The sequence below is a fragment of the Lepisosteus platostomus genome, chromosome 20 (genome assembly GCF_059453375.1).
Source record: "Lepisosteus platostomus isolate fLepPlt1 chromosome 20, fLepPlt1.hap1, whole genome shotgun sequence".
NCBI classification, from domain to species: Eukaryota; Metazoa; Chordata; class Actinopteri; order Semionotiformes; family Lepisosteidae; genus Lepisosteus; species Lepisosteus platostomus.
The window spans coordinates 14,115,783-14,130,595 of NC_142630.1; the positions used below are offsets into that span (position 1 = coordinate 14,115,783).

General features: G+C 47.2%; 1 protein-coding gene across 1 annotated transcript; it reads right to left on the reverse strand.

Annotated features, from left to right (window-relative positions):
- Positions 1-1,645: 1,645 nt before the first annotated feature.
- nutf2 (nuclear transport factor 2) lies at positions 1,646-13,980 on the reverse strand. Its single transcript, XM_088614465.1, has 5 exons — positions 13,845-13,980; positions 9,351-9,472; positions 7,264-7,335; positions 6,631-6,729; positions 1,646-3,320 (listed from the first exon to the last, which is right to left on the reverse strand). The coding sequence occupies exons 2-5, from the start codon at positions 9,447-9,449 to the stop codon at positions 3,207-3,209; spliced, it is 384 nt and encodes a 127-aa protein (XP_088470591.1). The 5' UTR covers positions 9,450-9,472; positions 13,845-13,980; the 3' UTR covers positions 1,646-3,206.
- Positions 13,981-14,813: the final 833 nt, after the last annotated feature.

The window sequence follows — 14,813 nt, forward strand, 5'->3', positions numbered from 1 at the left end:
ACTTATATAGCACCTTTCTGGATACTCCACTCAAAGCGCTTTACAGGTAATGGGGATCCCCTCCACCACCACCACCAGTGTGCAGCCCCACCTGGATGATGTGACGGCAGCCATAGTGCGCCAGAACACTCCCCACCCACCAGCTCTCACTAGGGAGGAGAGCAGAGTGATTGAGCCAGTTCAGAGATGGGGGATTACTAAGAGGCCATGATTGGTTAAGGCCAGGGGAAAACTGGGCCAGGACACCCCTACTCTTTTCGAGAAACGCCCTGGGATTTTTAATGACCACAGAGAGTCAAGAGCTCGGTTTTACATCTCATCCGAAGGACAGCGCCTTTTTATAGTATAGTGTCCCTGTCACTATACTGGGGCATTAGGACCCACACAGGGTGAGTGTCCTCTACTGGTACCACTAACACCTCTTCCAGCAGCAGCCTTAGCTTTCCCAGGAGTCACCTATCCTGGTACTGACCAGGCTCACACCTGCTGAGCTCCAGTGAGCTGCAGGGTGATATGGCTGCTGGCAAATAACGTATTGTGGGTCCAAAAGGTACAAAGTCATTATATTTCATGTAGGAAACCCATTTCACTATGAATGTTAACTATATCACCACTTGAGTGATACCTACTAAGGTTGGAGTGAACTGGCTAACCAGCCTTTGAACAGGAACAGTAATGTTGGGAATTATTTGGTGATTTAATTGTTAAACATTAGGAGTTACTGTAAGTGTCATGGTCTGTATATGTACAAGAATGAAAAATGACAGACAGCTATCTTGGTCCTATAAATACACCCATAACATTTGGAAATAATTGGCCAAAGAAATTTGGATGAAGATTTTGCGTGTGTCATGTTTCAGTTGGTGCAGCGAAAAAAAGGTAACAGCTTACCTGTCTTAGTATGCCTGTTTAGTATGATGTTGCTAGCGCGCCTGGTCTCTGTACACGAGCAGTTTCAAAAGGGAAAATGGTCAAACATTTACAACCAGTTCAAACTATAACTATACAGTTACACACCACTTACAGGCCTAGTAAAAGGTGTACCAGTTCCATCTGCACAGATGGCCTATACAAACATGTAGTGACAACAGACGCCACTAGAGGTCTCTAGTGGGAGGTGGACTAATACAATTGGACATTTGTAACAGTGCGGTGGATTGAGACGAGAAAGCGAATGTAACAAGCGTGAGATCATCACTAAACGTTTCCACAGAGCTGAGTCCGAGCGACACGGAGGCTTCATATGAACGTTTTTTCCAAGTAGGAGCCGTGTGTAAAATCAATGGATTGATTTCAGCATTGTCATTACGAATGGCAAACCTCGGTGAAAACCAGAACGAGCATACGACAGCATTTAACAAAAACTAGTCTTTGATAGTATTCTGCCAAGTGCACTTATGCAATACATTTGCATGTTTAGCTAATGCTATCATGCTCATTACAACAGTCATAAAGAGGAATCATATTAGCCTTTGTAATTTAAGCCCATTACACTTAAAACAATTGTCATGTTTCAGTGTACCCCAAACCTTGGGCAACACAGTTGTCGGGGAAAAAAACTAAATTCACGGGCTTGTGTGGTGTACGGATTATTCTTAATAGCTGGGGTGTTGTGCTGAGGTTGTCAGAATTACAATTAAAACACTTTAATTGGGTTTCCTTTCAGTTTTTTATTTCCTTCACTAACATGTGGCCACAGAACCCCTTCCATTTAAAGAAACAGTAACTGAACCCATGTAATGGCTTATTACAGTCAAGTCCCTATGTCTTTTAAACTACCCTTTGTACCACAATGCCATTAACTCCCAGTGTATATGAAGCTAGCAATGAGATCCAGTCCAGAATAATTCAGTTTGTATTTCTCCTCCCTCAGTTGTGCAAAAAGGTTAACAAAACAACAGGAAAAAAAAAGCATTTCTCCCACAAAAGCATGGACAAACAGGTGAACCCTGTAGCGCTGAAGGCCGAGACCATCCTTCTGCTTTTCATGTGACATTTTTTTGGGGAGAAAAGCCTCACCCTGGCACGGAACGGAGTGCCCTCAGTTCTTATTTCACTACTTTAACACACCACCTGGCCCACAGGGCACTTCAGTCTGTTGGTATGAAGAGCAAACTACAAGTCGCTAGGTAAGGACAACGCAGAAACATGAGGAACAGGACTAACTGGGGTGGAGCTGTGGAAAATGAAATGAACTTTAACTGGAGCAGTTAGTCTTGTCCTCCTCAGGAAAAATCTTCAGGTACCAGCGGCTCTTTCGTTCGTGGTGGCATTGGCCGGAAAAGCAGAGCTCACTCCCCGGCTCTTCTTCGGCAGTTTGATTTCTAGGCGGCCGGGGGCTGATCGAAGCCGCCCCCCCGATCACGGCTCGCGTCTTGAGAGGTTTAGGAAGGCGTGGCTGCCGGGGGGGGAAGGGGACCCAGATGTCCGTGGATCTCTATCTCTTTGTGAAAAGAAACCGGTCTCTGCGCTGCACGATCAAACAGATAAACAGGGCGGAGGCGTGCGAGGAGAGGGCAAAAACAAGGCCAAAGCGACAATACTGAGATGACAGGAGGAAAGATGGGAAGATTCCATGATTAACAAAAAAAATGGCAAGGTTTTATTGTGCATGTGGCTTCAGTAATCATGGCTGCGCAGAACGGACAGACCCAGGAATACTAATGGGATTAGGGAACGGTGGGGTGGGGGGTACCCTGACCGCACACATTGGCTAAGTTTCAGATCTTTGGATCGCTAGAGCAACCTGTCCGTACAATGACGGAGAAAAGTAAAAGTTTAGGGAATAAAAAAAAAAAAAGAACAGGCCTGGTGTGTACTTGATTCTCTAAGGCATGCTGGTAACAACGCACACTGGGACTGGGGAAAGAGGACCGAGAGGGGGGAGGACTGGAAGAGAAGAGGCCAGGGGGCTGTGACCGGAGACGGCTGGCTTCCAAACATCACGCACAAGGGCGGAGCACACACCCCGCGGACAGCGGCGGCCGGGCGCGGGGACGCGGGGAGGGAAGGCGGCCCTGCTTGGCGGCTCGGGTTTGTGTATGATACTTGGAATCCAGTGGCGGAGGCGGACCTCAGAGAGACGTGGATGATCACGGGAGGGTGGTGGTGGCGGTGGCGGCGGCGGCGGCGGCGGCGGGGGCAGGGGTGGGGGTGGCCTCCCCCCCGCCCCTCCCGCCCCTCCCCCTCCTCCCCTGCTGGAGCGTTTAGCCGAAATTGTGCAGCGCCAACCGGAACATGTCGTTGGTGCACACCCAGGCATCGTTGATGTTCTTCAGGAGGAATATCTGATGGAATCCCATGATGGGGTCGTCGTCGGCCTGCGGCGGTACAGCAAGAGACGTAGAAACGCGCAGATCAGTCCACACGTGAGCTACAAGAGTAACAGCACCTCCACACGCACTTCACTACACTAGTTCATCAGATTCCAGCTTTTCAATATAGGCACGAATCTAAATAAAAAAAAGTACAAAGTATCACATACATATGCGGCGAAAAGTGGTTTTATCAGTTTGTCATAGTGAAAATGTTGACTATTTTCTTACTGCAGTGCCTTCCTGTGTTAATGAGTACTGCAGATGGGTGTGAACGTGGATTCAGGGGCAGACAAAAACAGGCACCACTAGAGGGCACAGGGAGCAGTTGGCATGAGTGAAGGTCACGTTTTCAAAGCGGAATACAATTTTAAAACATCTGCTTGTTAACCTTGGGAGTGACAACAAGGAAAACAAGCCTTAAAGTATCAATGCAATACAAGTAACAGTACAATACACAGACAATATCTGTCCTTATTGATTAGAATACTATAGCCCTATTTTACAAAGAAAAGTCAACAGAGGTCATTATGTAGAAACTAACAGGTTTCTATATAATATCGACCACGGCACTTCCAAGGGCAGCTGATATTTCCTCTGTACGCTGCTACACAGATCTCAGGTTAAAGCGAAACAGAAAAATCATATGGGAAATCTCACAAGGGCAGGCTTCTTGGGTTACAAGAAGAAGTGGCAGACTTCTTTGGAAGAATTCAGCTTTTTATATAAAAATAAACAGCTACCACATTGTCTACTGTTCGCTGAGCACCTGAAAGGCAGACTTTGTTCTGGTGACCAGCGGACATTGTTGGTGAAGCAGGGGTAGTTTTGGGTGCACATAAGCAGTTGATGGGTCCACTTTAGTAACAGGAGTGTAAAACTAAGCACATGAAACTCTGCCACACTGGTGCGGAAGCACTGAGCACAAACATTTACATAATGGTTCTTCATACCTGCCCCTGAAGGCCCTGCTTACATGGGGCACTCTGTTGGCAACATTTATCCCAAGGGAACGTATCCCACATGGAAAACATCCTAGCAACCTATTGTCACCCCTATCGCCTCTGCCCGGCCACTCCCTCCGTCGGACATGACCGCCAACCTATTCCGAATGATGAGTTCCAAGCAAGAGACAATCAGCACACTGGTCACACGACTGTCAACTCTGGTGAATACATGGTTCAAAATGGAGACTATGAAAACCACAGGCACCTAAATAGAGAAGTGCTGTTGATTTAGTTTCATGAAAGTTAACCGTCAACTAAATATCTTCTGGTTTTGGTAGCGTATTATAGTAATAATTATCAATGACCGGATTATAGTTAAAAAGAGAAATCTTCGGTCCTGGTACCTTCAATACATATGTATGCACCTGACCTACCTATGAATAATTCTGATTTAATATAAAGTGAAATTGTGAAAAAAGGGATACTGCCATCCCTCCTGAACAATATTGTTTTAGATGTGCACGTGAGACAGTTCCCAAAACCTGACTGGATGTTGCAGACTTGTATCACTTGTGAGCTGCCTGGTGAATCCCCCTGTAAGGATGTCACAGGCAAACAGACTGCAGCTTTTTGTACCAGCAGTGCACCTGAATCATGCTACAAGGGCTTCAGGTTGGGTGGGTGTGTGTGTGTGGGTGTGGGTGTGGGTGTGGGTGTGTGGGTGTGGGTGTGGGTGTGAGAGAAAGCTTGTAGCCAAGCCTTCCATCACTCTTACAAAAGCATAGCACCCCTCTCCCCCTGGTGCAGTGCAGAATGACACTGCTGGGCTCTCATACTCTGAAAGGAGTCCAGCGCTGCCCATTACCCAACCCAGGCCACATGCTGCAAGAGGGGCTTCATAGCACTGAGCCTGCCATCAGGCACTGTATTAGCATGTGAGTAACACACAACGCAACCATCAACAAAACAAAGTGTGCCTGAGTGCACAATCTGCAGCATATTGAAGCAAACACCTGGAAATCTCGACTGTGTAAGTTTCGGAGTACAAACTACTAAAAAGGTAATACTTAGCATATATTAGTATATTGGAGGCTACATCCTAAGAGAAAATAAAAAACAGACAAAACGAGGAGTCAAAATGAACACGAGCTTCAGTCTAGAGAAATGCCCTGGCAGGTTAATGGTTATAAACAAGCCAATGTGTTTGCATGCTTTAAGTGACCCCCTGCAATCGGTGCATCTTTTTTTTAAAAAAAAAGAAAACGCTCCGATGTCCGAAGCATGAATCTATGGAACAAAGGCAGCATGCTTTTGATCAAGGACTTGGTCAGCTGCTGCAGTATTTCATCCACACGGTGTCCGAATTCTAACTGGTGCGGGCAGCACCAGCCAGAGCCGGCCGAGTGTTTACATGTTGTGAAGGCCCAGCCTGAAGACCTCACTGGTACACACCCGGGCCTCCTTACAACGTTTCAACAGAACGCTCTGCTGGAAGCCCAGGACCTGAGGAAGGACGTCGGCCTGAGCACAGTGACGGCGAGAGAGAAGCCAGTCAGGTGCCTCTCCATCCTGGTCGGGTCCGGACACATGCGGCTGCAGTGCCCTCACCCGAGGAGGGGGCAGCCTGGCTGAGGAGGCCCTCGTTCGAACCCTTGCCTGATCCCCCACAGACCTGTCCCTAAGGCCTCAAGAACTTGGGCAAGGCTGCAGACGAGACCAGGCCTGCTCGGCTCATCTTACTCCACCGGGGGCTGGCAGTTTAGTGAGCCCTGTCAATATTCCACACCGCAGCACAGCCTGGCCACTGGCTAAAGACACCCTCAGTCCTCCGAGTCAAGATTTTTACTGCTCCCGCCTTTCTATTCTAACTCAGCTGTCATTTACGACCTCTGGTCCAGGTCTCTGTATCGAGCTGAGTTTAGAGCACATTAAGTCTACAGAGAGGCTGAAAGTTTTCTCAACAATTATTTTCTGATGTTTTGAATGTCTGCAGCCCAACTGTGTGAAGCATCACACCCGTCAAAACTCCAGCCCTGTTGAAGTGCTGGCATGAGCCCGGAGACTCTTCCCAGAAAACACCATCCTTGGAAAAGTCAATAACACCTCACCTTCGACAGTCCACTCAGTCCTAATACACACCGACGGCTGTTTGAAAATGATTTAGTGTGTAAGAATCTGGATGTTTATTTCTTAAAAAGTATTTATTCTTCAATGTTCCTGCAATGATCTCATTGTTGTGGACTGGATTGGGGAATTCAAAGAATGGTGATGAAGCAGATTTGCTTACAGTACATTTGGGACACTAATGTCCAGTAAAGGAGATGTGAGGGTACCTTTTAAAAGATGTTCAGAAGAATACGAACACTTACTTTTAATTGGCCTACTACCATACTCAATATACAGCTGTCTGGAGTGGGCTGGTGGTCTTGTGCTGTTATGCTGTGAGCAATTTTTTGAAAGGGAAGGCTCTGCAAAATAAAGAGAGACAGAAAATGATCGACCAGCTCAATCAAACCACAAAGACGGCTCAGTTTTTGTCTGCTGCTCTCGCAATGCTCAAAAGAGAGACTTTAAAGCCCGGTTAGAGGTTGCAGCTTTTACTCTTGTGATCAAAAAGGGCGATCAAGGCTCTGCTTTTTTGGGGGTGTAGAGACATTAACACTGTCACTTCTGCAGCAGGGTCAGATAAGACACTGTAATGACTTGTAACGACTGAATATTATTGTGAGCAAAATCCCTGGACTACTAACCACTCAGTTTCTGTTCCCGGGCAATTTCACGATTCGTCGATTGCAATCAGCAGAGTCCGGGCAACTCCCTCCCTGATCTCTGAAACCACTGCCTTTCCTGATCTATGAATAAGGCTTGCAGCTGAAACGCAGGATCTCTGCACTATTCTAAATACAAACTGCAGATCTGGATCAGAAACGGGCCTCACTTGACTCAACAGCCGTCCACCGGACCCCAGGTCCCCGTGCAACCTCTTATCCCAGCGAACTTACAGAGAGTTTCTCAACAATAGCTGCTTTTCCTTGGAACTGCTGTCCTTCCCAGGTAAGGCATGATGCGTCGATCTGAAAGAGAGAAGGCCCCGGGGGATCAGGCTGTTGTGCAACACACAGCGCAGGCACAGAGGCAGGGAACGCCAAAAGAAAGACTTTCACCACAGGTGCCCTGACTGAGAGGGGGGAAAGGACAGCGCCCAGCACACGGCACTGCCCTCTCCCACCTGTCACTGCGTGCCAGACAGCAGGCCAAGAGCGCGTAGGAAATCAGCCCGTGAGAACCACAATTACAATCATGTGGAATGTCAGAACAAAACCAAGTGTGTCAAATAAAGATCTAAAACTTGAATGCAAAGATGCGTATAGGAAAACATCACAGTAACGAAGGCTGTATTGTGGTACCTACATTAAGCAGAAATGTTAAGAGGAGTCCATTCAGCAATTCTGCAAATGAATTTTTATGGAGATGTTAGTCATTCCTTTTTCAATGTAAGACGAACTGCTAAAAAGCATTTTCACACATTTACATATTTTTTTAGACGTCTTGCGCCACGATGAATTGCATTAATCGGGATTTTGCTGAAAGACGCGATTAAGGTGCTCTGAAATGTAACAAGGCAACTACTTCAAATTCCACAAGATCTGGGGGATTTCGTACAATTGAGAGGCGTGGTCCTTTGTAGTGAACCGTATTCAGTGGAGCAGGTTCCTGTTACAGTGGAAAGTTGCGTCCTTGGGAGACTGCGTGGATGCACAGCACTGCTGCCTTGAAGGAGACACACCCAGGGGCTTGGCCAACATCTCACACCATATGTGCACCAACATGGCCATTCCTGCAGCCGCCACCTGCTACCGATACCAACCATGAGCACCAGGCATCATGCTCAGGAGCTGGTCACATGAGGAACATTCAGACTTGCCTTGCCCAGCGCAGGGATTACGTTTCTGAAACCCCCTGCAAGTGCACAAGTGTATGGGAAGTATGGGGTCAGTCCATCTTCCATTCATCAAGGGCTACACACAACCTCAACTTTTCTCCCTTAAAACTTACAAAGACCACAATGTGAATTACAATTCAACATGCCAGAGCAGTAAAACGCAGCTGAGGGTAAATCAGAATTATATTTTTTTGTGAATCCTGCAATTTACAAATGGCAAAAGAACGGAAAACCCTAAGAGCGCATAAAGAACCTTTCCAGTTAGTTTATCCAAGACATGCTGTCCCTTTTAAAACATAAGCAGGCAGAAGTAAAATCCCAGAACTGGGAGAGGGTGACTCATTTTTGGGTGGGGTTTTTATCTTTTTTTTATTTTGGTCTTCCTCTATGTTTTCCTGTATGTGGAATTATTGGTAACTTCCTGTTTCTCGGCACAAACGCACCCCACTGTTCCCCGAGTTTGGAATCGGCAGCTGTTAGCGTCTCAGCGGGGCCCCCTGTGCGGTCCTGACCCCAGCGCTGGCGGGGGATAGGAACCACGCGCCCGTCAGGACCATCCGCGAGCTCCGCGGCGCCAGCTGACGCCCACCTGATGCCAGCGGGGGAACGGATCACGCACAGCCGGGACTCAGAGCTTCCAATGGGAGCTGATGCATTTCGTAGGTACAGATTTGAATAAAAGCACCCAAGACGAAAACACTGCTCTGACAAAGAACTCTGACCAGAAAAGGTCATCGGCTTATTCTTTCCACAATGTATGTAAATTGTGCATACTGCAGTGTGCAACCTCTCTTTGTTTCTTTATGTTTGTCAGATAAACATCTGTTTAAATCAAGACCCTGGGACTTTCTTCCTTTATTTACAAAAGTTCTGGTAATGTCATTTTGTTTTCTGGAAATACCCTGCTAATTTCCTTTCTGTTTTTTTTCTGTCTCCACACTGTGTTCTCTTCACTCCCCTGGGGGTAAAACCATGATGCACTGCGTAAGGAACGTCTGTGCAAGACTCCTGTCAGGGTTTCCCGATGTCCTTTACGCTATCAGGTGCTTTGGTTTTCTTCAGCTTTCATGCACTTTGCTGAATGATCAGGGCTCGGTTACTGTCTCGGAAGACTCAAGGTGCAATGGAAAGGATTCTGACACTCACATATATTGCTCCTAGTTGAGTCCTGTCTGTGTCGAACAATTGGTAATAGTGCTGCACGAAGCTGGATCCTATCTGCTCCCAAATTGGCTTGTCAGCCATTCTGAATCACCCAGGAACAGGCTCTGCGGAGAAACAAAGACCAGACAGTTAGTGCTAAATCAACAACGCGGCAGGGCGCTGCAGGACAAGAACCACTCAAGGACTGCCACATGTCCCCCAGTGACCACGGCCCCCATTTTCACCTGCACCTTCACTTCTACAAAGGGGGACAATGAGCGATTGGACTGTGTGTCCCTCTCCTGCCAAATGAAATCACAGATTGGGGAATTAAGTGCAATTTAAAAGGGGAGCTGCAATGTTATTTTTATATTCCGGGCTTAAAAAAAGAATCAGCACTGATGAGTGCATTGCAAACTACACTGACGGTAACATATACTGTCACCTGGAAAACCGCCATTTACATCACAAAATAGACTCAATGTCCACGTCTGAGCAGCGCCATGTTCTGCGATTCAGAACGAGGCAACAAAACCTCCGGTGACGTGGAGCAGCCTTATTACATGGTAAACACGCAGCCTTGTGAAGACCTCTCTCTTCAACCAGACAGTTTTGCCAACAAATATGACTCGTTAACTCTGCATGCAGATCACGTTGGAACATTTCTGCAGTGAAATGTCTGCTACACAACCTGTTTTATACAGTCGTACATTTCTTTACAATAGTCATTACAGCGACTAGTGAGCAGGAAGGGCCGAATCACGTGACCATTCTTGGGAACTCAAGATCAGGGATTTGCAACAAAATGACGACTTACAGCACTTTTGCAAAGTTCACAGTTTTGTGCTTAATTCAAAATTCGGAATTGTTTTCTATACCATCGATGAATTTATTTTGTTACCAAGATTTAATATCCGGTTTAAGAAATTGGGACTATAGTTGCTCTTTAATCAGGTTTTGGGATAATAGCTCCCCAGTCATGCTGTTGAAGCCGATATCCAGAATATCCTGAAAGAATTTGGGAAAAGATTCTTGGATCCATTACATACAAACTATCAAACAGGCTTAGGTGGGTCAAATTTCCTTGACTCGCAGTAATCTTAACTATCTTCGCATGAATCCTTAGGTCAACAGCTAAGAGAAACATAATTCTTTCTTTGTAACTTTACTGTAATGATGGAAAAAATGACCTCTAAAACATGCTTCCAGAAAAATACTTCTGCATCACTGCAAGAAAAAAAATTTTTTTTTAATCTACGCGACAGCTACACAGCTTACCTGAAAGGTTCCCTTGTAGTCCTTTTTATTTAAAATAGTAAGCTAACTTCTCATCTTCAACAACAGCAGCACCCAAAAGAGGATTTAAACCTCCAACCTCCAGCTGAAAGCCTAACCACGAGTCCAGCTTCCACGTGAAGATCTGTCGCTAGCTGGTTGAGTTGAAGGACACCCCCTGATCATGAACCCCACAATGCACCCGCCATGAGACGATCCTAACAATTGGGCTCTCTGAATTGTAGCAGTTGCGGAAGAACACTGTGTGTTTAAACCTGAGGCCTGAAGGCGATTCTTTACGCAGAGTGTTGTGGGAGTATGGAACAAGCTGCCCCGTCGTGTCGTCAAAGGAGATCTTTGAACCAATCAGCCGCCAGCAACCAGATGGCCAAAATGGGCAGAACTGCCTTCTCTCATTTCTAGTCTGATAGTTCTCATACACCAATACAGTCACAGAAGTGAAAGCAAACTTTAAGACTGCAGACAGCGATTAACAAACTATGATTCCGCACACTGTTCTTTTTAAAATGCAAAAAAAGGAGACTTGCCTTTGGAAAGCACAGAAAATGTAACTGAGCGCTCCGTTAATGCCCCAGAAGAGAAATCAAAGCTGTCTGATTCTATCCTCGGACTCTCGGCACTGCTTTCAGAGGTAGGCCGACAGAGACAAGCCCAGCATACATATGGACAGCTGCTACCATAGACACTGTTACAGAACCATCTGATAATCCTGAGAAATGAGCAAACTCCAATCCAGCTTTTGGCTGCCTGGTCTTTGCCTTCTGCTCTTGCTGCAGTGGTGGGGACACTAGCTAGTATTCCAGAGACATTCGGCTCTCGAAAAGGAGACAAACCACCAGTGCAGCAGCAGGAGAGGCAGGAATTAGCCTGTACATACCAGACACAAAGTGAGCCGACAGGGGTGGGGAACAGACTTGCAGTGTCAGTTGTCTTACACATGGGGGATAAAGAGTCACACAGCTACAAAGCAGCACTTCATTCCCAAACCTTGTTAAGGTCTGTGCATTAAAATGCAACGTTTTCACAGCCGCAGACGTGACATCCACAGTGTGCCACAGTTCCCTGAATCCGGCCGGGAACTCTAATCCGCATTTGTGCTGGAAAAATCCGCTCCCTCAGTCCTCCCATCAGCTTTCCACGGACATCGCTCTGGTCTGAAAACCAGAGTGCTCAGCACAACCCTACCTCTGCCGCTGCCGGCTGTGTGGAAAGGAAGGCACAGAAACAAACTCCTGAGAAGAATTTTATTCATGAAATATGCATGGGTGTCGGACCAACTAAACTGGAAGGGCTAGAGAGCCGGGGCTGCCACTTGTCACATTGCGAGGACTGTTATTCTTGTAATCTCTGCTGACGCAGTGCACGGGGATGCGTGTCTTGTATGAAGGGGTTCCGTAATTCAGGGCGGTTACTGTGTTCACCAGCCTACCTATATACCAGTAGAAGAAGCCCTGTTGCCATTCATATAAAAACTGGGTGTGCCAACAGCCTGATAAAGAATGACAGTAACAGACACAGGACTCCCACCCACTCCTGCTCTGCTGGGTGTATCATGAACACATCCTCACAAACGCTACAGCTGTCCTCGCTATCACACCTGAACAGGGCAGCCAGTCTGTCCCTGCGGAACGGATCCGCAGACGGGCACGGCTCACGTTTTCAGCTCGCGCCCTCACTTCCCAGAGACCCCCGGGGAGGCGGTCCTGGGCTGAGCAGGCAGGAGCACAGCCAGAGAGAGGGAGACGGGGGGAAAGATGTACGCGCGTACACGTACACTCCCCCAGATCCACACCGACCACACCGGCGGACCCACCCGGCACCAACGCCAGGACAAACAGAGTCTCCCTGGGCTTCACCAGCCTTGGAGACCTATGGCGGACAACCTGGAGGGGAGAGGGGCTTCACCGTCTACATCAGGGGTCTCCAGCCCAGGTCCTGGCAGTAGTCCCCTTTCCGAAAACTGGGAACAACTAAGTTTCCGATGAATTAAGCAAGCAAGCTGTGCCGCCGAAAGAACTCTGGCCCCGAAGGCATGGAAATTGTGGTCCCAAAGGATCCGTAAGTAAGCAACTGCACAATCAATCCCAGTGAAAACGGTCCGTCACTTTAAAACAAGGGTGGTGATTTAACGGTGACCTGAAACCTGCTGGACTGGGCCTCTGCAGCAGCTGGAGACCCCAGATTTATACAGGCCCCCTGCACTGCTGTGGCCAGATAAGGACTCCTCTCCAAGGACAGTGCGAGCCACCGTTTCCTCTTGCCCCTGCTGCAGCTCGGCTGGTTTCTTTCCAAGCAGAGTGACACTCCAGACTGGGGGCTGCTATCATTTCGTGCCCCTCTTGGTAACTGTAAGTTGTACCAGGACAACACAGCAAAACCGGAGCGTGGAGGCGGCCGGGTCTCAAATTCCCGGAGCCCAAGCGAGCGGGTCAAACGAATTCGTCGCCCGTCCCATCCCGTTTTAACCGCGGGGTATCCCAGCGTACTGTGGCGAGATAAAACATCTTTCCTGAACTTGTTTATTGTTTTTTTGTTCAAGTTTCAGACGATCTCCTCTGCATTGTGTTCCACTCATGTGCACTAGAGCCTGCAAGAGCTGGAAACTCGAATATGCACAATTGCAAATCGAGGAACTCCGCAGAAAGAGGAGGTTACTGTGGGTGTGTTTCTAGTTGCAGCCTAGATCCACTGCGCCGGGTGCAACCCCTGGACACAAAGCACAGCCCGCTGCACCTCAAAAGAAAGTTAAGGGGTTAAATCAGAGGAGTGAGGGAGAGACGGGCTTGATCTACTATGTTCTCATTTTTGTTTAACCTAACATGCATATAAATCAATCGTTCCTTCCAAGGCATTTGTCACAGTTCGAGAGACGAGGAGAATAACATAGGAAGACGATTGAGCCCCACAATCAACACGTGTCCCTTGCCTAATTACTAAAAATACCCTGTGTCCGAGCTGTCTCCCGGAGAGTACTGTACCACAGTGGGGCCCTAATATGAGTGCAGTCCCCCTTAGACCATAGGCGTGTCTAAGCACTTCAGCCGGAGCGCTGCCTGACAAAAAATCATCATATTTCATCCTCTTCTTTTTTGAAAACCATGAAAACAACGAAGCCTGCACATTAATATTCGGATCTCCCTGCCGCTGCATTTTTAATTCTACCCCCCTAATGTAGTATATGAGTTACTGACAACAACTTACCGAGCGCCCACACCAGCAACCACTGTTTCCCAGTTATGGCGATCACAGAGCGCGGCCGAGGCGATCCGCCTCCCGGCCGGAGCATGCTCAGTCCGCGGGCTTCGGGCTGCTGCCTGTCGGGAATTGTAGTTTTGCAACAGACCGAAATTCGCACTGTCAAGCAGAAGGCCGGAAAATCTTTGAATTGTTTAGGTGCTGACTCTTTCTGTTGTAAGGTCTAGGGTGCTGAAGAACGCGATTGTTCTCTCGGCATTGTCATTTAAGAAATCAGAAGACGAGACAGGCAAAATATGAGAGAAAAAGAAATATGAATATGTCAATAATACCAGAGGGATTGCAGGTTACACAAGACAGTATTTCTAATTATTCCAACAATTATTCATCTAAGGTGTTAACACTTTCAGTCTTGCACTATAAGGCAGAACAAATCCTATTAGGAAACAAAGAACTGAAATGTGTGCAGATGATTGGTGTTTAAGTAATTAATGAAATCCTTCGCTCAAATTTTTACTTTAATATTACAAATGACACTCATTTGGGAATGGACTGAGAGACATTTCCCCTTTCTTTATTAACTTTATAGTTTCTAATGCAAGAAACTCAGCAATCACTCTTCTAAACCAACTTACAGTGATGGGAAGGTGAGCATTGTGTTGAAACCTGCAGAGTTAATGACAACTAAGAATAATTAAGTGCATTTATAAAGCTCTTTAAATCCCACACAATTTAGAATTGCTTTAGACATAGGACCCACCTCATCCACCACTGAAGTGCAGCCCCACTGCACAGCAGGTCAGGAAGAGGAAAGAGAAATGACTCCACCAGTTTAACTCAGGGCACACTAGGGAGGCCAGACTGGGCAAGATCAGAGAGGAAGTTAGCCAGGACACAGAGATGTACACCCCAGTTCTTCCATACCATGCCATGAGATCTTTAACCACCCAGTAGTCAGGACTTGGGTTTACACAC

Excerpts from the sequence above, each read along its gene's own strand:
- nutf2 (XM_088614465.1), bottom strand. The coding sequence starts at position 9,449 with ATGGCTGACAAGCCAATTTGGGAGCAGATAGGATCCAGCTTCGTGCAG. Across the intron at positions 6,730-7,263 it reads CTATTGTTGAGAAACTCTCT|AGCCTTCCCTTTCAAAAAAT; the intron begins GTAAGTTCGCTG and ends TTTATTTTGCAG. Across the intron at positions 3,321-6,630 it reads TGGTAGTAGGCCAATTAAAA|GCCGACGACGACCCCATCAT; the intron begins GTAAGTGTTCGT and ends GTACCGCCGCAG.